At 41.6% G+C, this 27,307-nt stretch overlaps 1 protein-coding gene, 1 long non-coding RNA gene, 1 other non-coding gene and 1 pseudogene across 3 annotated transcripts; 2 read left to right on the plus strand and 2 right to left on the minus strand.

Annotated features, from left to right (window-relative positions):
- Window positions 1–1,103: 1,103 nt before the first annotated feature.
- Window positions 1,104–9,514, minus strand: RBMX (RNA binding motif protein X-linked). Its single transcript, XM_017642825.3, has 11 exons — window positions 9,337–9,514; window positions 8,121–8,249; window positions 7,819–7,925; window positions 7,110–7,281; window positions 6,465–6,617; window positions 6,079–6,193; window positions 5,859–5,984; window positions 5,679–5,761; window positions 3,834–5,034; window positions 2,870–2,949; window positions 1,104–2,331 (listed from the first exon to the last, which is right to left on the minus strand). The coding sequence occupies exons 2-9, from the start codon at window positions 8,227–8,229 to the stop codon at window positions 4,724–4,726; spliced, it is 1,176 nt and encodes a 391-aa protein (XP_017498314.1). The 5' UTR covers window positions 8,230–8,249; window positions 9,337–9,514; the 3' UTR covers window positions 1,104–2,331; window positions 2,870–2,949; window positions 3,834–4,723.
- On the minus strand, window positions 8,000–8,072 carry LOC118972164 (small nucleolar RNA SNORD61). The gene has a single exon (XR_005060994.1). It is a non-coding gene; the product is annotated as a small nucleolar RNA SNORD61 (small nucleolar RNA).
- An 848-nt stretch (window positions 9,515–10,362) lies between the features above and the next one.
- LOC118972134 (uncharacterized) lies at window positions 10,363–16,786 on the plus strand. Its single transcript, XR_005060964.2, has 3 exons — window positions 10,363–10,533; window positions 10,938–11,027; window positions 15,158–16,786. It is a non-coding gene; the product is annotated as an uncharacterized lncRNA (long non-coding RNA).
- A 9,849-nt stretch (window positions 16,787–26,635) lies between these two features.
- LOC108407809 (transmembrane 9 superfamily member 2-like) overlaps window positions 26,636–27,307 on the plus strand; it is a 75,159-nt pseudogene continuing 74,487 nt past the window's right edge.

The following is a 27,307-nucleotide window of genomic DNA, read 5'->3' on the forward strand; positions in this document are numbered from 1 at the left end:
TCATCTGCAACAGGCATGGCTAGTCTGTCTTTGGAGGATGAGGGCAAGAACTGAAGGTACCTTGTTGGATACCAGTACTCTATGTATCTTGACACTATGAAACTTTTTAAGGATTTCAGATTTAAATTTTTTTAAAACTTATCTTCAAAACCTATAAATACCAAACTCTGGTATGAACACAAGTGTTTCTAGGTACTATATTGATGTATGCAGCTTAAAAACTGATGGAAAAGAATGAAGATTTTCTGTAATAATTGGTTAAGTAACAGGTTATTTACACAATAGGTTTTTTTCTGTCAGTCTAATGGTAACATTCCTCTTCCTTTCTGAGTTCTGTTCAACTGGCTATATATAACCCAAATCTACTACTGTTTCAGTTGCTATTACTGTGTATTTACCGGGACCCACAAAATGCAGGTTGTCCCACAGACAAGGCCCAAGCCACAAATCTTAAACTCATCAGCCTACACCTACAGAAAACACCTGTTAAGGAAACCTAACATATGCCACTTACCATCCTCCATCTTAGCTGTAGTAATCTCACCTTACCCTAGAAACCGGAGCTTGTGGCTAATGATGGTGTTTCTGCACTGCCTCTTTAACGCTCTGTAAAGCTCCCTCTTTGCCCATATCCCTTGGTCACAGTGCTCCATTGCTTGTGAGGCACTGCACACCCCCAATACATGGACCACTTTCCCTTAAAAAAAAAAAAAGACAGTTTTACAATTTCACAGTACTGACATCAGGTGTCAGATATATATAGAACAGTAGATAAAAGCAGGAAGTTTTCAATATTGAAGCTTTATCAAGAATCTGCGGCTGGTTTAACAGCCATGATGTAAGGACTTATTCCACAGGAGATTAACTGCCAAGTAAATTACTCAAAATTACCTTGATGCCTACCCTAAAGCTCACTCCCCTAATAAAGGAGGCCTAGTCACAGCACAAGCCACCTCAGTAACTGTTTCCCTAGCCACAGCTCAAGTACCAACATTTGCATGGGAACTGAAGTTTGTGGGAGGGGAAAATGAGTATTTATAAAGCCTAAGTTCCTTATTGCAAAAAAAAAAAAAAAATAGAAGAACCCAAGGCCACAAAAAAAAAGCATTTTAAGTTTTATTAAGTTTCAAATACAAAACATTCCAAAAAGAGAAACTTATCTGACACCTAAGTTCTATATTCACTACCAGTCCAACAAGGAAAACACTGTCATTATTTCTTTTACAACAGTATAACGCCAGAAGAATCAATAAGATTCTTTTTCCAATGGGAGCAGAATTAAGTCTACTGGGTCAGTAAACTAATTTCCATACAGCTATCTGGTCATTTAAGCATACTTAAAATTTTAATTTAGCATTCGTATTTACTAGGTTTAATCTATGTTCTATAATATCTTCATGGTATCCAAAAATCCAGGGTCAAGCGGTCCTCAGAAGGATAAACCCAAGTAAAGGACTGAGGAAGCCAGCTACGTAAGCACAGCAGCTATTTCAATTTGGCCAATATCCTCAGGGTCTGTGATTACAGACGCCTGTCAAATGAGGGTTAAATCTCTATCACTTTCCACAATTGCAAATGTTAAAACATGAGCATACTTTTCACTATGCAAAAATCCTCAGAAGTTGAGCTGGTTCTTCTAACCCAACTCAAATCTGTCTCCTTTGAGAACATCAGCTTTTTATACCACTGACACTTACGAAGTTTTATCTTTTGTTTCCAAGTGTGGGTAAAGTAGGCTTACAATAGTAACAACAACAAAAAAAGCCAACTGGCCCGACTTTATCTCATTTTTAAAGTGTCCTTTCAAGCATATTATCTGTGCTTCCAGTTACTTTTAGTTTCCAGATACTACTCTTCTGTTTTACTTTGTAACTAAATCCCACTTCTGGATGAATGCAAAAATGTTTCATTTGCTAAAAAATCACTTTGCTGGATTGAGTGAGAGCTACCACTTAATGCCTTTCATTTTTTCTAATTCAATTTTATGACAGTGATCATTAGGAGGGTCTAAACTGCGGAGCTGTCAGTGTGACTTTAGCTGAACAAAATGAAAGCCAAAACTGTAAAGTCGACAAGGAACCACAAGAACTTCTCAACTACCTCCACTTACCAATTTCCTCAATTGTTCCCCTTTCTCCACCTGGTCAATTACTTGTTTTAAGTAAGGACCCCTCCCCCTAGGTTGAGTGCTAACCAAGGAACACTGATGCCTTCCCTTCCGCAGGACTCCTTTAAAGCAACCATCTATTGTCTGCACCGAACCACTTCTGATGAGTACTGCTTATGCAACTCTTGTGCCTTTGCAACCAGCATTCTTCTGCTTCAGTAACTCTGGAAGAAATGAGAAGCATGTCATCAGATCACAATACATTGTTTTATACTGGAAATTATTACTCCTCTACCTAATTTTTTAAATGTACGCTTTCTTGTTGCTTCAAACAGCAACAAAACACTTGCCTAAAATTCGAACCTCTAATTCCTCCAAGCATCATTTTGGTAATATGGAGACTATGTAATAATCATCATCCTTTTAATAAATGTACAGGAACAAGTCTGAACAGCATACTAGTGAGGCTTGCTCACATACCAAATCACTAACACTATAGCTCCAGTCAACAGCTGCTTATGAGGACAGTTAGTTTCACATTCAAATATAGCTAACATTCCATGACTGAGCCACTAATAAAAACATACCTGTTTAACCCCAACCGGACATTCGAATGGCTAACAGTCAATGTGCCAGATTGCTACACAGTACCATCCTAACCCCCAAATTAGTTTATCCCTTTTACAAATAACTTGCCAATGACATGCAAAGTGGCGATGCTACAGTATTTAAGCCTGTAAAGGGGCAGCTTTCAAAACTTACCTGAACATTTCATTTGGTCTTGCTGCTTTATCTAGTGTGAATATACCAGCACTCATGACCATATGCCCAGAATCCTCAACCTGTAAAAATTAAATAGGCCACTAGTTATCTCTTAATAAAGTTCTTCAAAACTTGCCTATAACTGCCCTCTTTTCCAGAAAGAAAAGGCAAGATCAGACTTGCAGCTTAACGTATTTCATGTTCTACTACTTCTCTTAAGTGGTGGAAGATTCACTGGCTTGGGATGGACTGGAATGGCTTAAATGGTTAAGTTGCATGGCTTATGGATTCTCATTCTGTTCCAATGGTGCACTGCCATGTTAAATCCATAAGTTGAACGGACAAAACTTATTGAAGGATTAACTGCAGTATAAGGATTTTAGTTGGAGGTCTTCAAGTTTACTATATTCAAGAGCATCTTTTCAACTTCATGGCTGGACCTGGGTCATGCTGCCTCAGGTTTTGCTTTTTAAAAGACCACTTGCAATAGATTTTCTCCATACAGTGTAGTTTCACAGAACTAAAAAACAAGTCAGGCATCCAACTAAATGTCAAGTTTTCAATGGCTTACAGGGGTAGAGAGTGAGACCCCAAACTTAAGCCATTTCCTATATTGACTAAAAGATTAATTTAAAAAATGTTAAAATACATGAAGCATGTCTAAAGGTCTTCATCAAAAATAAGACTTAAAAAAAGAAAAAAAGATACCCCCTCCCGAGACCCAGATCGCTATTGGTGAACAGCAGTATTAAGGCCTTTAAGTGTCACACATGCTTTAAAAAAAAAATCCAAGTGTTGAATTTGGAAGACTTCTAATATGCTATCGAACACTTTTCTTTTCCAAGTTTTTTTTAATCTAGAAGGCATTTCCACTGCCATGAAGTACAGTATGTCTCACTGTACTATGAGGAAGGTTAAGTGTTCAATCTCGACTTAGACGGAAAAACTAGTTTGCTTTGCTTACCATCTTTGCTGTTTCAGGCATTGGATGCTTTAAATCTGATGTGGAATGCTGATAGATTCACTTTTTAGAAGTCATAAGCCTTTGAGAAGTTGGAGATAACTTCATTGCTTATCTATTTTCTCCTTTGCAATCAAGCTGTTCCTTAAAAGTGAGACACTACAGAGTTGCAAAAATTTGAAACAGTAAGAGCAAGCATCGTTTGCAGCTTCATGGTTGGTTTGGCCAAATTTTATTTAGTATTCTGTAGTTGCTTAACACACACTTAAATGGTCTTATTGGGGGAGGAGGGGAGGGGGGAGGTTCTTGTAGGTTCCCAAGGAAATGTCAAAGGCAAAATATAGCCAGCACTATCCATTTGCTTTTTTGGATTTATGGGTGAATAGCACTTTCCTTACATAAGCATCTGATCTCAGATCTTTCATACTGAGAACATTGAGATTTCAGTTGTAAGATACTCTGAAATCCTAAGAGTAGCATACCCCAACCACCCTCTAATAATAGCTAGCTTGTCTGTATAGGAAGGATTCATCTCTCCATTTTAGATGGCTAGATGTTTGTGGAAGATGTTAAAATTGTTTGCCTTATTTACTGGGGAAAATCAGGAGGTGGCCTTCAGGGACACTTGGAAAATTACAACACTAGTACACAACTTATGTCTTAACACATTTAACATTTGCTTGTTGAAAAGCAATGTCATAAAAACCAAGTAAAATTAAACATGTTTTAACTTTTTTCCTCACAAGAACATAAAAATTATGGAGAGGGAACTTAACAGGAAATTTAAAAAAAGTAATACATTTTTCCTTTTAGTAGTCCTTGGGTAGTTATGACAGAATAAGTTCCACTTTTTGTTTCTTTGAACAGGGATTTTGGTCCAAAGTTGTTTGTTTTTAATATCTGCTTCTGCCTCCCCCTCTATCAGATCGGCTTCCTCCACGGCCACCACCTCTTGGTGCTCCGCGGCTTGAACTGCTGTAGGAATCACGAGGAGGAGGGTACCCCCTTTCCATAGAAGGGGGAAGCCCTCTTTCTTGTCTGCCAACCCGATCACGACCACTTGAGTAGAGATCACTTCGGCTGCTTGAGTAACTGTCTCGACTTCCACCATATCCGTCACGTGAGCTGCTGTAATCATCATAGCGACTGCTTCCACCATAAGATGGCGGGGGCCCTCGTGTAGGTGGAGCACTACGTGAGTTACCTGCAGGGTCAATGGTCAGGTAATATGGCAACACTATAAATTGTATATATACAACATTTAAATCTGAATTTACAGAATTCTTGTATTAAACTTTTACTTTCTTAACTGGGAGGTTTTAAACTCTGCCATTGCTGGCCATTAACAGGGATTTGCTCATCTGCTGAGATACGGAAATGGATGGGGTTTTAATGTTTGTTTGAAAAGACTGAAGACGGTGTGTATTTCAAGAGGATATTCCAGACAGCTTGTAATTTTATAGTAGACACTCAGCCACTTTCCAGTGATAAGTTGCAATTTTGAACTGTAGACTTTCCTTCATATTGCAATGGTAAACATTTGATCTTGTTAATAAAATTTTTAAACTGTATTTTCACTGTTGGGGGAAAACACATAAGGCTGCCAATTTAAGCAAGCAAAATCCCCTCCAAAGCAAGCAAACAGCCTCAAAAACAAAACAAAATAAAAAAAAACACTTAGAAATAACAAAAGCCCTTCAACAAAACTAGGAAAGCCCAGCTGATAGTTACCCCCTTAAAAGCAAGCAAACATCCCTTAAAAAGCAAGCATCACACAGCCTAATAAGTGGCTCATGAACCTAAATACTCAAGCTGGTGATATTCAAAGACCCTCAACCCATATCTTACCATAACTCTCATATGAATCTCTGTAGGAACCTCCACTTGGATGATCTGAATAGTCACGATCACGACCATAGCCATCTCTATCACTAATTAAAGATAAAAATTTGTAAGCCCCGGCGTCAATTTCTACAGCAAAATTTTTTTTTTGTTTGCAGCAAAGTGTGGCACCAAAGTCAGTTTTACCTATAGCCTCTTGATGGGTAGTCATCACGTGAACTGGAATGACCATAATCACGGTAAGTATAATCTCTTGGTGGTGGTGCATAATCTCTCGTATCACGAGAACTTGGGTAATCTCTGCTTGAATAGCTACAGAAACAAAAGTTAACTCAGTTCAACCTTTTGATGAGCTCTCCCTTTAACTTAAAAATGATTAAGGGAGCAAACTCTACTTTTCTGTTACCTGTCTTTAGTAGAATATCCATCATCTCTTGGGGACAAATAAACATCTCTACGAGAGGGCAAGGGTTCCCTTCGAGGTGGGCCTCCGTAACTGTCTCTTCCACGTGATACAGGAGCTGAAGACAATTTAAAAAATATACCCAAAAGAAAAGGTAAAATGAGTTTGTATTCAATGAAAAAGTAGGGATTCAATCAAATGACAATGGGGAAGAAAATTAAGCAGTTTTACTAAAATTTCTCATTCACAACTCAATTCAGGTCATTAATTTCATGTACCTAGATGATGTAGAGTCCATCAAATCAGTTTAAGCATCACTTTTTCCATTCACCTATCAAGAACTTTCTTGAATTATGGTGGTAGGATTTATTTATAAATGGAACACTTACCTCTTCCTCCCATTCCACTGCTGCTTCGAACTGGTCCTGAAGGGGCAGATCTTTTCGGAGGAGGACCCCCACTTCGTGGTGGTGGTCCTCTTTTTACTGGAAGTGGTCCCCTGGAAGAACTCATATTAAAATTCATGGAATAGCCACCATCATCTACATTAGAATAGAAAAGAAAAACATTAATAGAAAATTAAGGAAAATCTGTTCTCACTGCTTATTCAAGGCTAATTTGTTTAGTTGGGGAATCTAGCTTTAGTTTCCTCTTACACAAAGCTGAATATGGAACCGTCTATACAGACTGGGATAAAAAAACTGAAGTATAACCTTAAAGCTCCTTCAAAGACTGACTGTTTTATTTTCATAGACCCAATGCCTATACATATTAAAATTTTCCTCCAAGTGTTTTTTCCTAGAGAACGAACTACTTGGGAAAGGCATAGTATAGCAGTATTGTTTAAAAACACTAATTTAACGTAGGATGCCCTGTTTTCCTTCTGAATCACGATCACTTTGGTAAATGAGCAAGTGTTCTCAATTTCCTAAGCTGGAGCCTCTAAACTAGGGCTTCACCAAAGGACACATTGCTGTAGGTCTGCAGTTCCTCAACTACAATAGCAGCCTGAGGTAAACAACTCAAGTCATTACCCATGTGCCCTCCTCGTGAGGGAGGTCCCCTGGTTCCTCCACTTCCTCCTCTTCCGCCTCTAAGACCTCTTGGTGGGCCTCTGCTTCTTGGAGGTGGAGGTGGTCCTCGTCTACCACTTTCAAAAGATGGTTTAGTGGCCTGTTCTACCTTGATGGCTTTTCCATCTAAAGACTAAATAAACATCAAAATGGTTAATTACGTCAACATTCAGGAATACAACAGATGCACCATGCACTATGACATGCAATGTTGTAAAAAGTGCATTTGTAGGTAGAATTTTCTCTCCCATTCATGCAAGAAATAACTACAAGTAGTTGCTTTTATTACATATACTTAATGCTTACTCAGGCCTTGAGAATGATAAGGATGTGAACCACAACAAAGTGGATCCCCACTGCACCGCTGGCAGGTAAAATTCAAAACAAGGCCAGATACTTCTCAGCATCAAAAATTAACCAGGAGAAAAAAATGATCAGTTTATGGATTCCAGATGAAACACCTTATTCTATCTAAAGACTCTTGGGAGTATGGTCCATTATTTTGAGTACAAAATTTTGCTCTGAAATTACAAAGGCCTACTACCATCAGAGGATCCTGGAATGGTATACCTTCAAAATACAAATTTCAAGGGCTGCCCTAGCCAGACTTGGCTAACATGTGCTATTTTATGCACTATGAAACACGGTATTATTGTGCAGACAATCTCACCTTCCCATTCATGTCTCTGGCTGCATCCTTAGCATCTGCTGGGCTTTCAAAGGTGACAAAAGCAAATCCTCTGGATTTGTTGGTTTCACGATCTTTCATCAAGAGTACTAAAAAATAGTTTTCAGGAGGAAAAGTGTTACTCTGGTTCGAATGAAGTAACATTAGTGCATCTGTGTAAAGAAAGCTCAGAACTTCTTAGAGGACAAATAACATTTATCACCTCAGATGATCAATGCAATTAAATTCATCATAGCTTATCTTTTTAATTGTTATAGCCCTGCACACACTTTTAGATAACTCACCTTCCACTATTCGTCCATATTTGCCAAATACTGCTTCAAGGGCTTTCTCATTTGTTTCTGTATTGAGGCCACCAATAAAGAGCTTTCCTGGGCGGTCGGCTTCAACCATTTTTTTTCCCTGGTGAGAGTCTGTTGAAAAATAGTATTACCTCGACGGAAAAAAGTTCAAGTTTATCAGATATTTTGGGGGGCACATTTTTCTTGTTTTACTAAACCCATTATTCCTGCGTGACTACAGACACCCAGAACGATCTTTTCTAGGCCTCAGCAGAAAACCAATTTAAGTAGTTCGGCGACAGGATATTTCACATTAAACTGGTTAAAAAGACCAAGATAACATGACTTTACCCTTAACTACACCTTGGCAGTTTTAATCATGTTGCACGTACTCAACATTTTAAATGACTTAGTTTTAATTCTACATATGATGTCCTTTAAAGATACAATTACCTCAATTTTTTAAGACTATGGACTCAGTCAAGGTCACAGACCAGGCGCAGGTCCTTAACACCCGGCCCTCTTCCAAAACCTGTGCCCTTACTTACTTACCATGATTCCCTAGAATATCCAAGCAGAAGCCTTAAACTTTGCACCAAGTTAAACCCTCCCCCTCACCACCAGACATCCCGTTCCCCGCCGTAAATTTTACATTTTAACACAGTGCCACTAACACTTCCTATTAAGTAACAGAAGGTGAAAGCGCGCACTTAAAGCTCAACATTCCTTGATTGCAGGAGAAACCAATTATAAGCCGTCATTAAAAACCGCGTGTTAAACACAAAATGGCGACACTTGGAATCAGCCCAGCACCACTACCAACGGTCAAGGGAATAACTTTTACCACCAGCAGTAACCGGGTAAACTCAGAAAGCTTCCCCTCCAAGGCCGCCAATGAACAAGGACCCCGCGTAAAGGTGCACGTGTCCGTCGGCAGCGCCAGCGCCATGCCAATGCAGGCACCGCGGGGGCTCGGTCTCTCCTCGTCCCAGTCCAGCCCAGGCCTCCGCCACCGCCCTAGGTGGCAACCAAACTTCCTCAAGAGGTACACAACGATACGAACCTCCTACGTCTGTTTTCCTACGACAGCCTCAGCTTTGTCTAAATAGGTTGACACCTTTGAGTTCTTAAAATGGCGCCCGTCACCCCCACCTCCAGGGAAATTAATCCCAAGTTCCAGCTTGCCATGAAATGCGGACGAAGAAAAGAACACACGTACCGGAGGAGTGACGGCGGGTTCAAGCTCCTGCGAGCTCGCCAACAGGGCTTTCCTAGCAGCTCAGCACAAGACAGACCTGCCGGAACAGACGAGAGAAGACGAAAGCCGCTAGCACTACTGCGCAACGAGGGCGAACAAAGGAGACAGCAAACTTTATACTGCCCGGGAACGAGGCTGAAGGCCCGGATGGAAACGGAGCTTACAATTTGAAACACAAAGGGAGGGGGAGCGGTTCCCAGTCTCCCCATTGGCTGACTCCTCTGTCCTTCACTCTTCGCCCCACCTCTTTTCCTGGGCCCGTTTTTAACAGTTTGCCCAGCCCCCTTACCCGTGCTCCACAAACCCGCGTTTTTGATTTTCGCTAAAATGGTTCACACGTTTAATACAGAACTCAAATCTATGCATGTGCGACAGGGACCGTGGGTGTAGTCACAGGGTGAGGGCCTCCTGATGAAACAAGGCAAGGATATTCGCAGTCAGAGCAATGTTAACTACATGCAACGAAACCCCCTATTAAAACTCTGTGTGAAACATTCAGCTCTAGAGCCATTCTTCAGTGAGATCAGTTGGTGTATCCCAGAAAAAGAAGAGTAGCACATGTTTACTTTATGCTAATTATTTATAATCATGTGTACGATTCACTTTAACATGCTAAAAGGCCCAGGCCTATGTGCTGTCTTTCCTGATGAAGTGATTTTGCAAACTGGGCAAACTAATTTAGCCTGCAGGCCCAGCCATAACACAGTAAAAGGCAAGAAGGATTCTACCTTAAAGATAAGATTGCACTTAACTTACTCTTTAGCAAACAATGCCTCAGCCCACCTTGGGGGCTGAGCAGGTGGCCTTGTTTCATATGCCCCCAGACCAAGATGCTGGTATCTCAGGGAGAAATCAAAAGAGCAGGAGGTTACTTGTAAAAAGTTAATTGTAAACATCCTAGGACCAATTAATAAGTCCACATCCCTAAGCTTTTTTTCATGTTCTCCGCCTCTGCCTATAAAACCCCCTAGACAACGCACCGCCCTGGACTCTTGTCCCCTGGAGGCATGAGCTGGGAGCTCTGTCCTTTCACTTTATCTCTAAGTAAAAGCCTGTACCTTGCCTTCCTACCTTGAGTGTTTGTGAAACTCATTCTTCGGCTTCGTGAACAAGAACCCCGGCATCATCTTTGGGGGCTCGCCTGGGATAACTTCGGAGGTGAGTATCAGCATCCAAGCCTGCCTTTTCTTTCACTGCCCTTATAGAAGGAAGCCGTCTATGGCTCACAACATGGGGTGCTCGTCAGCCACTTAAATGGGACTAGCCTGGCTGTCAATCTCAAAGTCTCAAGCGCCAGGTTCCCCTGTGTCTCCCTCAGTGGATCCCCCATCTCCCTTGGGAGCTGGGAAAGTCAGCTGAATGGAGGCCAGGATTCCCTTTCCGAGGCATCTCCTTGGATGGAAGGGACTGAGGAAGTCCATGGGCACCTGCGAGAGTCTAGGCTGAGGCTACACTTCAGCGGCTTCTCACAGGTCCGCGTGTCTGGAATCAGACCGCGACAGCCCAACTGGGTATCCGTGAGGAGTGTCTCTGACTCCTGTCTCTCTGTCTCTGACTTCCAGCCTGCTTCTTCAGGCCACCCTGTTAGGGGCCGTTCCTAACTCTCTCCTAAGTTCACCAATTTCACGGAACCTGATGCTGACCACCGCAAGGTAGGAGACCTATGCTTTGCTCTTATTCCTAACTGCATGTTGTACGTTTTATCTCATAAAAATGTGTCTGGGCACCCGTTAGCCACTTAAAAGACGATTAGCGTCGGCTACCAGTCTTAAGTCTTGGGTGAAAGGTTTCCCGGTGTCTGCCGCTCCTGGATCCCCCACCTCTGGACGGATGGGAATGTCGGGGAGAGGCTGAGCCGATTTCCTACTTTCCTATCCTAATCTGCGGACTCCAAGGGCAGACCAGACTAGTAGACCATGGTCCTGGATCTCAGCTCCAGCCAATTGATCCATGGCGCTGAGTGAACCTCCGGCTAGGCTGCTGCCTCTGCGAGAGTCTCAGATAGCCCCCTGACCTCTTGTTTCACAGATCAGATTTGTTATAGTGGGTGACTGGCTAAATCCCAGACAGTGGCAGAAACTGGTGTTTGAGTATATGCACCCCCCTCCATAACTGTACATGTAAATGGCCCTGTTTAAATTCTAGCCATGGCTCTATTCTATTGATCTCTCTTCCTTGGAGGCAGTCTTCCTGGGGCTATGGCATTTCCTTATCTGCAGCCCAAGTGGACTATGCTAAAGCCTGTGCAAAGAAACTAGGGTCTGGATCAGGACTCCCAGAAGGCGTAAAGTAAGAGCATACTGGTGAGGTCCCCACTAGATCCAGAGCTCTGAAGCAACTCTTGCTTAGTGTGGGAAGGCAAGAGGGAAATCCAGGCAAGGTACAGGCCATACTGGTAAGGAGTGGTTAATTCCAGTAGGCCTGGCAGAGGAGGTGATTGACCACTGTCACCCAGGCTCCAAGGCGAAGGGACGCCCTCACAGAGAGGCTGATCAGGTGCTGAACACCCATCTTTCCCTCTCTCTCTTTCAGATGGGAGCATTGTCTTCAAGTCTAAAGCCATACACACCTGTGGCTTGTATTCTAAAGAAGTGGGAGCAATTTTGATCCCCAGACCCTGAATAAGAAGTGTCTTATCTTCTGCACAAAAGCCTAGACTCAATAGAAACTCTCTAATGGAGAGGCTTGGTCCCTGAGAGAAGTATACAACATAATAAGGTTATACACCTAAATTTATTTTAATGCAAAGAAGGGAAATAGTCAAAAGTCCAGAGGACTACTGTGAGACTAGTTTTCTAAATTCTTTTGGTGAAAATCTATTCTACTTATTGGGTTCATTATCTTCAAAAACTGGGAGGTTTTTAAACTAGACTCCCTGAAACAGAAGAAATGTATCTTCTGAAATACAGCCTGGCTTTAAATGACTGGAGCTAGAATTGTACTTGCATTTCATTTCCAGCCCCCTCAACACACACAGTCCCTATCAGTTCAGAGCCTTCATCGGCCCTGCTAGTCTGGGGCCATCTAAACCTTAACCCAGTTATATAAACTGCTCGCCCATAGAGTGTATTCTTGAAAACTGAGATACTTTTAGTCAAATAAGCTAAAAGGAAAGGCAATTGTATATCAGTAACTCAAATCTCTGTATCAGTTTATCTATGTATATGTTCTTTTATGAAAAGTATTGCTAACTGTAGTTATTATGTTTCAATCTGTACGTTTGTGTGTCTAAGAGCGTGTAAATGAAAGTTTTTTCTACCTTTGGATGGTATTAATAAAATTGATTTAAAGACAAGTGCTTGTGAAAATTGGGCACTCTAAAACTTCCAGAAAATCCTAATAAAAGATATTAAGCATTAATGCTAATTTAAGTTGGACTGAAATGGACATGTTCTTATGATTATCAGCTACCTAAGTTTACCTAAAGTCATTTAAGTTGATGTTATCTGCTAAATATTTCAAGAATAAAATGCTTAGAGGCTTGACTTTGTATAATATTCAGTAACGGTTTTGTAAGTAGTCTAGCATAGTTGTTAAGAATGAGTAAACTAAATGTAGCAAGTGAACTTCTTAATAATAATTGTAAGTGTTACAGTGTGTATACCGACCTACAGCCTGAGAATCTTTGTGGTAACCGAAAACCTTAAAGTTTTGCTAAGTTAAGAAGATACCCTTTGTGTTTAGTGAGAAATTGTGTTGTAAAGCTCATGGTTACAGAAATTATAAAATGTTCATAGATCTGTCAATCCAAAGAATGCTAGTGTAACAGTTTATAATAGCCTGCTTCTCAGTGTTTACTAAAAATTAAGGTACCTAATGGTTTTAAGTTCTAATTAAAACTACTTAAAGTAATAAGGAAAACATTTCTGCATGCTAAAGAATGTGTCTTTTGATAAAAGAAAGTAACTTTGTTCTAAAGTACAGCTGTTTATTTAGAGGGAGAACTCTAAATGTAAAAAAGAAGGTTGTAGAAAGTTTGTGGAAGAATTTAATATGGTCATGTCATAAAATTAAAGCAAATGAGTCTCCATCTCAAGTACACAGCAAAATTAGAATTTTGTTTTCAGTTAAAAAGACAAAGTTTTCTTAACTGTTAGTCGGCTTTTAATGTTGAAAGATTGCAAAAGTTTCTCTAATTGTTTTATCAAAGCGGTTTCTCATTCTTAAAGTCTCAATGAGTTGTCGGAGTATTTAAGAAAATGAGATCTTAATATTAAAAGGACTAAAAGCTAAACTTTGCTAACAACTGTAACCTCTGTATTTGCCTTTGAGGGATTTTGTCGTCATTCTGGTTAAATGGATAAGTATTGCTTCATGGCAACCTGTAATCCTATTTAAGCAAGTGCCAAAGAAACTTTCTTCTGATAACTTCCCAAAATCAAATTCAAAATGGTGCTTTTACCTCTAGTTCACTCTGATATGTTCCAGAGGGCCCTGGAACATGTCAGAGGAATTTTTTCTCATTAGGGCAAGTATTTGGCTAATTTGGCTTATTTATCTGATATGTATAATTACTTGCTAAATTACCTGGAAAGCACTGTCAAAGGAAATGATGCTAAACTTTGTTACCAAATGTTTTTGGTTACAGAAATATCAGAATTTCCTTATGTCAGCTGTCTTACAATAAGCTCTCATCAGATCTTTAACCATTGTCATTTGTAAGTCTTTTGTCATCTACAGTCACTGTTTTATTACTCCTAAACTAGTAAAGAACTAGATTTCAGCAGAATAGGTATTGGTTACATAGGATTAAGTAAACTAAGGAAGATGATTTTGTGGCTTTTTGTTTCAAATGTTGCTGATAAAGTGTTTTAAGCTTTTTCTGTTAAGCTGACAACAGTTTAGTAAATGACTATCTTTATAAGCAGAATTGAAACCTTTATCTTTCTCTCTACCTGATCTCTCCAGAATTTAAAAACTCTCAGTGACTATTTTTATATTTCATGGCAGTATGTTTATTTGCATAAGTTCAATAAGAACCTGCTTTCCTTGTAAGAGGAGCAATTAAAAACACAGGTTATACTACCAAGGCTTTGACTGGAATGTCATACCTGAGAGACACGTGTGTAAACTCAGATATGAACAGACAGCTTTAAGGAACTAAGGTTGACTATATAAAGCCAACAAAGCCCCTTGGAAGAACTGGCCTGGTACCTTGCGTAGAGGGTTCCCAGCAGCCTTACCAGGTGAGTAAGGAAGGTCACTTCCTGGCAGGGGCAGGAACCTCAGGATGTTTTGGAGACCTCAAGAAAAGAGGAATTCATCAAAGTTACAGGTACTGCAGGCAAATCCTGATGGCAACTCTGGCTTGGCTGTCTGGCCTCAAGAGGCCTTTAAAAGTTCAATCTGAAATTCCTTGTAAAAAGCTCCAGCAAAGCATATTTAAAAGAGCCTATGTAATCAATTGCTCTTCTTGCTGCACTTATGCAAATAATAAAGCCAAGTGGTAACTATTTTCTTAACCTGGTTACTTCTAATAAAAATGAGGGTAATTTTAGAGAAAAGTATTGTTTCAATAATGCAGCCTTATCCATACTAAATCCTAATACTAGTCATTGGGACATAAACTAGATCCAGAATTCTAGCTTCTTTAAAATATCTAGCTATGATTTTCCAGATGTTTTAGTTTTCTCCTATCATTTCAATTAAAGTTTTACTATTTGTAGTTCTCATATTCAACCATGTATTCTTAATCTCATTAAGTTTGTCCTTCGAGAATGGAAAATCCAACTCCAGATGTTGCTACTTAACCTAATAACACAATTTGTTCTATCTTGCCTAGAAGCCACAAAACTGCAAATAGTAATAGAAATGGAACCAGGAATAGAAGTGCCCATCTTCCAAGGCCCTCTCGAATGACCGCTGATGGAGACCTAACTGCACCCTTTACTGCACCCCTTGTCAGCATGAAGCAGCCAGAGCGATCGTCACCCCCTTTTCCCTAGTAGCAGCCAGGGTCTCCATCTGTAAAGGGGGGAATGAGACAGGGACCGTGGGTGAAGTCAGAGTAGGGTGAGGGCCTCGGGGAAAAGCAGGGTGGAATATTTAGTCAGCAATGTAACAATGGGCAAAGAAGTCCCTACTGAAACTCTGTGCTAAGCATTATGCAAAGTCAAGGTCACACTAATTCTCCAGGGTAAAGATATAGACATCTTCAGTGAGATCAGTTAAAGGTCAAAAAGCCAGGAGCAACTTGGCCTGGAATGTTTGAGTGTTCTGCAAAGGTATCAGCATAACCCGTGACTCCGCTGTCAGCCCTAGCAATCAGACTATGACCCAGCCCACCTTGAGGACAGGGCAGGTGGTACAAGTCCACACCCCTCAGCCTTTCTTTTTGATGTTCTCGAAAAATCCTCAACTGCCTATAAAACCCCCGACAATGCACCACTAGGGGCTCTCTTGTCCCCTCCTGGCGTGAGACAGGAGCTCTATTCTCTCACTTTATTTCTGAACAAAAGCCTCTGCCCCCTCTCCTACCTCCAGTGTTTGTGAAGCTCATTCTTCGGCTTCATGAACAAGAACCCCGGCATCACTAACACACCAGGATAGAGAGGACAGTGACTTGAATTTGGATTGTGGCAGTGGCCATGGGGAGGAAGGAACAGTAGCTAGGTGTGTATGGTAGGTAGCATGGACAGGATTTGCTGATGAATCAGATGGGAAAGGACTGGAGAGGAATTGGAACAGGGGAGACCATTATGGATGCCTCGTAAGTATCTGGTGTTAGTAGGTGATAGCCATTTACCAAAATGGTGCAGAGGAGTGAGTTTAGGATGGGGGAGGAGGGTTGTGAAGAAATCTGATGCTCAGAGCAGAGATCTGGGCTAAGTTGTTACTTTAGAAATGGTAATAAAAGACAATGAATAAGACGAACAATAGCTATGAAAGAATGAGGGCCCTACATAAAAATAATAGAATAGTGAACTTTAGATAGTCATCTGTAAAGAAACCAAGAGTCTGGCACCTACCTAGCCTTTGTAAGATTTTCTGGCCACAATAACTAAAAACCAAGCTTACTTAGAAACAAGTTAACTGCTAAGACCTGCCAAATGATGTAATCTCATTCTCTAAACTCATGTAACTGTGCTATGTGTCAATTATATGATTAATATCTGTACTTTACTTTATGTAATCAAAGAGTATATAATCAAGCTGCTACTTTTCATTAAAGGCCAGGCTCAGCTTTTGCTAGTGTCTGTGTCCTCATTCATTCAGTCGCTGACGCTGTTCATCCTTTAGGGACTCTTGGACTCATTGGAGCTGGCCTCTGGCAATGTGGTAGCTAGAAGAGAATGAAAGACTGAGAAAGGCAGGTATTTGAGAAAGGGCTTAAGCATGTTTGAATGTGCCCGAGAAAGTTCCAGTTAAGGAATGGTTGAATATATGTGAGAAAGAAAGGATAACAAATGACATAAAATTCTCCAGAAAGCAGGGGAGGACATCATCCATGGCACAGGTATGATTGGCCTTACATTATTCTTCTAATGCATTTGTTCTCTAATGTGACTGTGCAGCAGAATTCCATGGAAAGCTCGCTAAGTCACAGATGACTGCTCCTTCCTCCACCAGTTTGTGATTCTGTAGGCCTGGAGGCAGGGTCTGCAGATTTACATTTTTAGCAATTTTCCAGGTTCTGTTGCTGTTCCGGTGAGCTAACTACACTTTAGGAACCACTATCTTATGCAGCAGGAGGAAAGGAAGATAGGATGGGTACAGAATGGGTAGGTATATGTTTGGTAACCAGAAGATGCAGAAATTCCTATTTATTGGCTTCTATTTTCTCTATGAAATAGGAATTGGGGTCAAATATTGAAAGTGTAGAGTGGGAGAGGGTGGTGCTGAGGTAGGAGGTTAAAGAAGAGTGGAGAAGGTTTTAAAAAACGATGTCACCATGGTCAACATTTCCTAATGTATATAATTGTGAAATCACAATGTTGTATTCCTGAAACCAATTTACTATTGTATAGCAACAAACTTCAATAAAAAATAAAAAATAATTGCAGAGGATAGGAGAATGAATTGACCAAAGCCATGCAGTGAAATCATTGAGCAATACTGAAGTCTTATTTGAGGTCCTCTGAGATCATGAATTTTATAATAGACTCAATCTGCCCCACTGTGTAACTTTTTCCAGTAGCCATGGAGAAAGTAAATTATTGATTTCACCCAAGACTGAGGTTTTGCCACCTGAGTGTCTCAAAAAGACATCTCATGAGAGATTAAAAATGGTGGCATGAGAGGTGAGACAGAGGCTTCCTCCTAAAACCGCATACAATTCGAAAATATAGTTGGTGCAATGAATCCCGAGAGAGCAACAGGAAAGAGGGCTGCGCCAGACTGCATACACCTGGAAAAAGGAGCAGACCTCATGGAACAGGGTAATGTACCAAAGCTGTGGCCCGGCAGGACCTGAGCCCTTCCCCCACCCCAGCTCATGGGGGTGAGGAAGAGAAACGAAGCGGGGAGGGAGGGGATGCCTGGGGTGCTGAATACGTAACACCGGAGATATGCTCTGGGAGCACAAGCCTACATTTCATAGTGCTTTCATGGTACTCTCATGATTAGGGGACTGGAAAGCTAAGACAGGCAGAATACCTGGAGATACTGAGATTCCAGCCACTTGTGGAAAGCAGGGATCCATATCTGGGTGCTCTGGGACAAAAGACAGGCAGGCAGTCTGAGAGACTTCCTAACAGCATGAGGGCTGCTAAAGGGGCAAGGATTGCACAAAGCTTACTGCTAAGGAGAAAGGCAGGCAGACAAAATTGTCCAGGTGCACTCTGTCCAGCAGGGTGGGAACTTTCTCAATCTTCAGGCCCTCTAGCTCCCTGGCTAGTTACACAACTCGAAGGACTTCTTCTGTGATACACAGCCCAGTGAGCCTTTCTCCCAGCCTGCCCCACCTGGCTCGCAAAACGGCAAACGCTACCCAGGCATTAGGCCAGCCAGACAGAAGTCCTGTCTACAGTAGCTACAGATGCAAAGCATAGAGGCTTATACCTGTGTGCTCAGTCCACTGGTTCTGGCAGTGGAGCCAGGCATAGCAGCCGGGAAGCAGGAAACAGCTCTTTCCTACCCCAAGGCACCAATACCGCTCCCCAGTGACCCCCAACATTGCTTCATGGACTGAGCAGCTCCAGAGAATAGAGCTTCTGGGCACAAGAGGGTGCCATATACAAATATGAAATGCCAAAGGAACCTGGTTCAAAGTAAAATTATGAATACAACTACTGAGAAAGATTTAAATGACATCGACCTCATGAATCTTTCTGAAAGGGATTTCAAAATAAAAATCATTAACATGCTCATGGAGGTACAGAAAAATATTCAAGAACTCAGGAATGAATTCCAGTTGGAGATCCTATCATTGAAGAGCACAACAGAGGATATTAAAAGCAGATTCAATACAGTGCAGATGATAAATGAAACAGAAATTAGAGAAGAGGAATATAAAGAAGCTCAGGCACAGAGAGAAAAAAGGATCTCAAAGAAGGAAAGAATATTGAGATAAGTGTGTGACCAATCCAAATGGAACAATATTCACATTATAGGGATACCAGAAGAAGAAGAGAAAGAAATGAATAGAAAGTGTCTTTGAGGAGGTAATTGCTGAAAACTTCCCCAATCTGGGAAAGGAGATAGTCTCCCAGGCCATGGAGGGGAACAGATCTCCCAACACAAGGGACCCAAGGAAGACAACACCAAGACATATGGTAATTAAAATGGCAAAGATCAAGGATAAGGACAGACTATTAAAAGCAGCCAGAGAGAGAAATAAGATCACATACAAAGGAAAGCCCATCAGGCTAACATCAGACTTCTCAGCAGAAACCTTACAGGCCAGAAGGGAGTGGCATGATGTATTTAATTCAATGGAGCAGAAGGGCCTCTAGCCAAGAATATTTTATCCAGCAAGATTATCATTTAAATTTGAAGAAGGGATTAAACGATTTCCAGATAAGCAAAAGCTGAGAGAATTTACCTCCCCCAAACCATCTCTACAGTGTATTTTGGAGGGACTGCTATCGATGGAACTGTTCCTAAGGTTGAATAGCTGTCACCAGAGGTAATAAAACCACAGTAAAGAAAGCAGAACACATAATTACTAAGCAAATTCAAAATTAAATCAACTATCCCCAAAGTCAATCGAGGCATAGACAAAGAATACAGAATATGATACCTAATATATAAAGAATGGAGGAGGAAGAAAAAGGAGAAAAAAAGAACCTTTACATTGTGTTTGTAATAGCATATTAAGTGAGTTTAGTTAGACTCTTAGATAGTAAGGAACTTAACCTTGAATGTTTGGTAACCATGAATCTAAAGACTGCAATGGCAAGTACATACCTATTGATAATCACCCTAAATGTAAATGGACTGAATGCACCAATCAAAAGATACACAGTCACCAAATGGATAAAAAAACAAGACCCATCTATATGCTGCCTACAAGAGACTCACTTTAAACCCAAAGACATACACAGACTAAAAGTGAAGGGATGGAAAAAGCTATTTCATGCAACTAATAGGGAGAAAAAACCAGGAGTTGCAGTACTTGTATCAGACAAAATAGACTTCAAAACAAAGAAAGTCACAAGAAGCAAAGAAGGACATCACAAAATAATTAAGGGGTCAATCCAACAGGAAGATATAACCATTTTAAATGTCTATGTGCCCAACACAGGAGCACCTACATATGTGAAACAAATACTAACAGAATTAAAAGGGGAAATACAATGCAATGCATTCATTCTAGGAGACTTCAACACTTCACTCACTCTGAAGGACAAATCAACCAGACAGAAAATAAATTAGGAGACAGATGCACTGAACAACACATTAGAACAGATGGAACTAACAGATATCTACAGAACTCTTCACCCAAAAGCAGCAGAATACATATTCTTCTTCAGTGCACATGGAACATTTTCAAGAATAGATTATACACTAGGCCACAAAAAGAGCCTCAGTAAATTCAAAAAGATTGAAATTGTACCAACCAGTTTCTAAGACCACAAAGGTATGAAACTAGAAATAAATTACACAAAGAAAATGAAAAATCCCACAAACACATGGAGGCTTCACAACATGCTCCTAAATAACCAATGGATCAATGACCAAATAAAAACAGAGATCAAGCAATATATGGAGACAAATGACAACAGTAATTCCACATTGCAAAATCTGTGGGACACAGCGAAGGCCGGCTAAGAGGAAAGTATATTGCAATACAAGCCCACCTCAGGAAAGAAGAACAATCCCATATGAGCAGTATAAAACCACAACTAACAAAACTAGAAAAAGAAGAACAAATGAGGCCCAAAGTCAGTAGAACAGGGGACAGAATAAAGATTAGAGCAGAAATAAATAAAATTGAGAAGAATAAAACAATAGAAAGAATTAATGAAAGCAGGAGCTGGTTCTTTCAGAAAATAAACAAAATAGATAAACCCCTAGCCAGACTTATCAAGAAAAAAAGAGAGTCTACATACATAAACAGAATCAGAAATGAGAAAGGAAAAATCACTACAGACACCACATAAATATAAAGAATTATTAGAGAATACTATGAAAAATTATTTGCCAACAAACTGGATAACCTAGAAGAAATGGACAACTTTCTGGAAAAATACAATCCTCTAAGGCTGACCCAGAAAGAAACATAAAATTTGAACAGACCAATTACCACCAACGAAATTGAACTGGTAATCAAAAACCTACCTAACAAAATCCCTGTCCCAGATGGCTTCACTGCTGAATTTTATCAAACATTTAGTGAAGACCTCATACCCGTCCTTCTTAAAGTTTTCCAAAGAGTAGAAGAAGAGAGAATACTTACAAACTCATTCTATGAGACCAGCATCACTCTAATACCAAAACCAGGCAAAGACACCACAAGAAAAGAAAATTACAGATCAATATACCTGATGAACACAGATGCAAAAATACTCAACAAAATACTGGCAAACCAAATTCAAAAATACATAAAAAGATAATCCATCATGATCAAGTAGGATTTATTCCAGGGATGCAAGGATGGTCCAACATTCGAAAATCCATCAACATCATCCACCACATCAACAAAAAGGACAAAAACCACATGATCATCTCTATAGATGCTGAAAAAGCATTCGACAAAATTCAACATCCATTCATGATAAAAATAAAGTGGGTATAGAGGGAAGTACCTCAACATACTAAAGGCCATATATGACAAACCCACAGCCAACATTATACTTAACAGCGAGAAGCTGAACGCTTTTCCTTTAAGATTGGGAACAAGACAGGGATGCCCACTCTCCCCACTTCTATTCAACATAGTACTAGAGGTCCTAGCCACAGCAATCTGACAACACAAAGAAATAAAAGGCATCCAGATTGGCAAGGAAGAAGTTAAACTGTCTCTGTTTGCAGATGACATGATATTGTACATAAAAAACCCTAAAGAATCCACTGCAAAACTACAAGACCTAATATCTGAATTCAGCAAAGTTGCAGGATACAAAATTAATACACAGAAATTTGTAGCATTCCTATACACTAATGATGAACTCACAGAAAGAGAAATCAGGAAAACAATTCTATTCACAGTTGCATGAAAAGTATAAAATACCTAAGAATAAACCTAGCCAACAAACTGAAAGATGTATACTCTGAAAACTAGAAGACACTCATGAGAGAAATTAAAGAAGATACCAATAAATGGTGACACACCAATAAATGGTGCTTATGGATAGGTAGAATTAATATTGTCAAAATATTGAATCCATCCTGCCTAAAGCAATCTATAGATTCAATGCAACTCCCATCAAAATACCAACAGCATTCTTCAATGAACTAGAGAAAATCATCCTGAAATTCATATGGAACCACAAAAGACTTCAAATAGCCAAAGCAATCCTGAGAAGGAAGAATAAAGCAAGGGGTATTACTCTCCCCAACTTCAAGCTCTACTACAAAGCCACAGTAATCAAGACAATTTGGTACTGGCACAAGAACAGACCCATAGACCAATGGAACAGACTAGAGAGCCCTGACATAAACCCAACCATATATGGTCAATTAATATATGATAAAGGAGCCATGGACATACAATGGGGAAATGATAGCCTCTTCAACAGCTGATGTTGGCAAAACTGGACAGCTACATGCAAGAGAATGAAACTGGATTATTGCTTAACCCCATACACAAAAGTAAACTCGAAATGGATTAAAGACTTACATGTAAGTCTGAAAACATAAAACTCTTAGAAGACAGCATAGGGAAACATCTCCTGAATATAAGCATGAGCAACTTCTTCCTGTACCCATCTCCTCTAGAAAGGGAAACAAAAGCAAAAATGAACACATGGGACTAAATCAAGCTAAAAAGTTTTGTACGGCAAAGGACATCATCAACAAAGCAAAAAGGCATCCTACAGTAGGGGAATATATATTTGTAAATGATATATCTGACAAAGGGTTAACATCCAAAATATATAAAGAACTTACATACCTCGACACCCAAAAAGCAAATAACTCGATTAACAAATGGGCAGAGGATATGAAGAGACAGTTCTCCAAATAAGAAATTCAGATGGCCAAGAGGCACATGAAAAGATGCTCCACATTACTAATCATCAGGGAAATGCAAATTAAAACCACAATGAGATATCACTTCACACCAGTAAGGATGGCCAGCATCAAAAAGACTAAGAACAACAAATGTTGGCGAGGATGTGGAGAACGGGGAACCCTCGTACACTGCTGGTGGGAATGTAAGCTAGTTCAACCATTGTGGAAAGTAATATGGAGGTTCCTCAAAAAACTAAAAATAGAAATACCATTTGACCCTGGAATCCCACTTCTTGGAATATACTCAAAGAATACAATTTTTCAGACTCAAAAAGACATATGCACCCCTATGTTTATCGCAGCACTTTTTGCAATACCCAAGATATGGAAGCAACCTAAATGTCCATCTGCAGATGAATGAATGAAGAAGATGTGGTACATATATACAATGGAATACTATTCAGCCATAAGAAAGAAACATACCATTTGCAACAACATGGATGGAGCTGGAGGACATTATGCTCAGTGAAATAAGCCAGGCAGAGAAAGACAAATGCCAAATGATTTCCCTCATTTGTGGAGTATAACAATGAAGCAAAACAGAAGGAACGAAATGGCAGCAGACTCATAGACTCCAAGAATGAACTAATGGTTACCAAAGGGGAGGGGTGTGGGAGGGTGGGTGGGGAGGGAGGGAGAAGGGGAATGAAATGAGGGGTATTATGTTTAGTACACATGGTGTGGGGCATTGCGGGGAGAACAGTGTATCACAGAGAAGGGACATAGTGGATCTCTGACAACTTGCTGCACTGATGGACAGTGACTACAATGGGGTATGGGTGGGGACTTGATAATATGGGCAAATGTAGTAACCACATTGTTTTTTCATGTGAAACCTTCATACGAGTGTATATCAATCACACCTTAATAAAAAATATAAAAAAATTCAATATCCAGGTGAGACAGGGACCCTGGATGTAGTCAGAGTGGGGTGAGGGCCTACTGGGAAAAGCAGGGTGGAATATTTACAGTCAGAGCAATGTAACAATGGGCAAAGAAGTCCCCATTGAAACTCTGTTAAGCATTATGCAAAGTCAAGATCACACTAATTCTCTAGGAGAAGATACCTAACAATATAGACATCTTCAGTTAAAGGTCAAAAGGCCAGGAGTAAATTGGCCTGGAATATTTGAGCGTTCTGCAAGGGTATCAGCATAACCTGTTGACTCCGCTGTCAGCTCTAGCAATCAGACTTTGACCCAGCCCACCTTGACAGGGCAGGTGATGCAAGTCCACACCACTAAGTTTTTTTCATGTTCTCGAAAAATCCTCAGCTGCCTATAAAACCCCTAGACAACTACGGACTCTCTTGTCCCCTCCTGGCGTGAGCCGGGAGCTCTATCCTTTCACAGTATCTCTAAATAAAAGCCTGTACCTTGCTCTCCTACCTTTACTGTTTGTGAAGCTCATTCTAGGGCTCCGTGAACAAGAACCCCAGCATCACAGGCATGATAAAAACTCTCAGCAAACTAGGAAGAGAAGGAAGCGTCCTTAACCTGAGAAAGGGCAGCTAGAAAAGCCTATAGCTAATGTCATACTTTATGGTGAAACACTGAATGCTTTCCCCCTCAGATGGAGAAGGAGGGGATGTCTGCTCTCACCACATCCTACTGGAAATCCTAGTCAGTGCAACAAGGCAAGAGTAAGAAACAAAAGGCAAATTGGAAAGAAAGAAACAAAACTGTCTCTATTTGCATATATGAGAAGGTGTAGAGGGCTGGCCAGAGGGGGCAGGGAGGCCTCTCTCCGGAAGAGGTCTTTAAATCGGCTCAGGGATAGGAGAGGCCTTCCAGTTGGGCAAAGGCAGGCCTGCCTGGTGGATGAGCGTGCAAGGCCGCCCTGGGGCTTTTGCCTGTTGCGGGGAGGGGTCGGGAGGCAAGAAGAGTCTTACCAGCATAGAAAATACGTTGGAATGAGTCATGTCGATCTCGGGCTCAGCATGTGGCTGGTAATAAACACTGGTGACACCGGGAGCGCTGTGTCTTGTCACTGAGAATGGGGACATGGCCTTCGGTGCTGCTTCACTTCTTGAGGGTAACAGATAGGGCCCCACAGGGAGCTTTAATGGAATACCTCAATGGCGCCGTAGGAGTTGCAGAGGATGAAAATTGGTGGAGGGCAAAAGGGATCAGGAGCATGCTAACCCGCTGCTCTTTCCAGCTTCTCATCTCTCCCTGGCGTCTGCGGAGGGCGGGGCCAGGGTCCTGTGGATGGCCTGGGTGGCACGCCCTGAGGTGCCAGCACCCTGAGGTCCCCTCACCTGGCGACAGGCGCCTGCTTTCCACAGACCTCCCAGTCCCGGGGGCCATAGCGCAGCCGCTAGACGCCCCGGACCTGGCTGGAGGATCCTGTGTATTTTAACATACACAACTTTTTCATCCAAAGGCCAACTAAAGAGCAGTAGCGAAACACAAGACTTTTATTCAAGCTCTGATTACTTCCAACCGTGACCACTCCCACGCTTCCTAGCTCCCTTTTCCCCTTCCCCTGAACAAAGGTGGTGGCCCCTTCTGATCGTGCTACCCTGTACTCCAAATCTTTACGTGGGCTTCACCGATCCTCTCGGCCAAGTTCAATCTTTCCATTCTCGCATCTCCCCTACTTCTGATCATTCATATATTTTCTCCTTTTATTTCTTCTACAAGGTTTCCGACCTCTCTTGTCCAAGTGTTAACTCTAAATTCTACATGCCTCTCTCTACTGATGGCCAGCTGGCTGCCTTTGTTCTGTCTTGAGCGTCGCCTTCCACTCAGCAGAAGACGCAGCTGTCTTGGAGCGAGGGTACTTCGACAGAATAGCGAGGCACACATGTGTCAGCATAAACAAATGACGTCTTGTTCTCCAAAGCTCCTCAGAGGCGAGTTGGAATAAGAATAGCTTTTCTATTGTCTTTGTTCTGTGATACCTACAATGCCCTCTCGGTACAAATACAAGCACTTTGCATTACAAGACAGCACAAGGTAAAGGTCAGGGCGACAAGATTCTTACAAAGATCGCTAAATAAGATCCCTGCCTGTAGGAAAGAAAACTTTCTTTCAGTCTAAGAGCCACTCCCCTCCTCCGCCTCCCTTTAGTCTTTTACCCTTCCTTCCCCCAGACCTCATCTATCCAATAGAAATGTAATGCGAGCCACATACGCAATTTTAAATGTTCATGTAGCTACACTTTAAAAGGTGAGTTAATTTTAATGTTTAATGCAATAGACCCCAGATATTTCAACACGTACTCAATTTAAAAATGGAGTTTTGCATTCCTTTTTACCATGCAAAGGCTTTGAAATCCGGTGTGCATTTTACACAGCAACTTCAGACTGGGTGCATTTCAAGCGTCTAAAAAAGCCACCATACTGGGCAGCAAAGGCCTTGGAATCCCCCCTCTTCCCCTTCTAGTCGCCCCGCCCTCAGCGGCAAGAAACGAAGATGGCGGGGGCGCTAACACTACTACTTTGGGACTGAGAGGCCAACTTGGGAAGGACGCGACACCCTGTGATGTCAAGATGTTCAGACCTGTCCCTCCCCTGCACCCCTTGCTAGACTGTGCGAAGGTGCCAGTAGGCTGCGCGCTAGGCTCCTTGGGAGACACGACAAAGGGCGGGGCTGGGGCGGTGCAGGGGGAGTGCGGGGGGAGGCGGTGGCGATCCGCACGCATGCGTACGGCGTGCACTCACAAACCCGGCCAGGCGCCCTAGCAACCGGGTCCCAAGCCAGTGTCTCGCCAGACTAAGTAGCCTTTCCGGGAGTTCTGACGCCAATAGCCGGTTTTGGCTTTTCACAGTCCACAGTTCTTCCTTTTCATTTCCGCTTCTCCCCTCCACTGGTTAGTACCTCGCCTACGGTGTGTGTCTCCGAACGCTGAGCCGGCTCCTAAAAATGAGTACTCGTGGTTTCCGCGTGGGAGCCAACCACTGGAGCCTCTGGCCCGCACTCCCGGGGGCTGGAGCTTTTCCTGGGAGTTCAGACCGCCCGCAGCGCGGCTTTCTACCTCCCCGGGTTGGCTCCAGTTAACTTCTGCGAGGCAGACAGACTGCAGTCAGCAAGGTGAGGACCAGGGGGAGGGAGTGAGATGTGAAGGGAAGGCTTCGGGTAGGGGTATGGCGCACACCGGGTCGGGAGTTCTGTGACTGAACCTGAGTCTCAAAGCCCTCTGTGTGGGTGTGTCTCAGGCTCTTAATCTGAGTATTTTGGCGGATCTGAATCTTTTTCCCTGATTCGTTTTCCCTCCCTTTAGGCTCCTCCCCCTTCCTCTAACTCCCACTCAGCTCCTCTTCCCCATTTCTCTTGGTTCCCCCGCCACCACCACTGCTGCTCTCCTCCACCTC

This window comes from Manis javanica, chromosome X, assembly GCF_040802235.1.
Source record: "Manis javanica isolate MJ-LG chromosome X, MJ_LKY, whole genome shotgun sequence".
Lineage (NCBI taxonomy): Eukaryota > Metazoa > Chordata > Mammalia > Pholidota > Manidae > Manis > Manis javanica.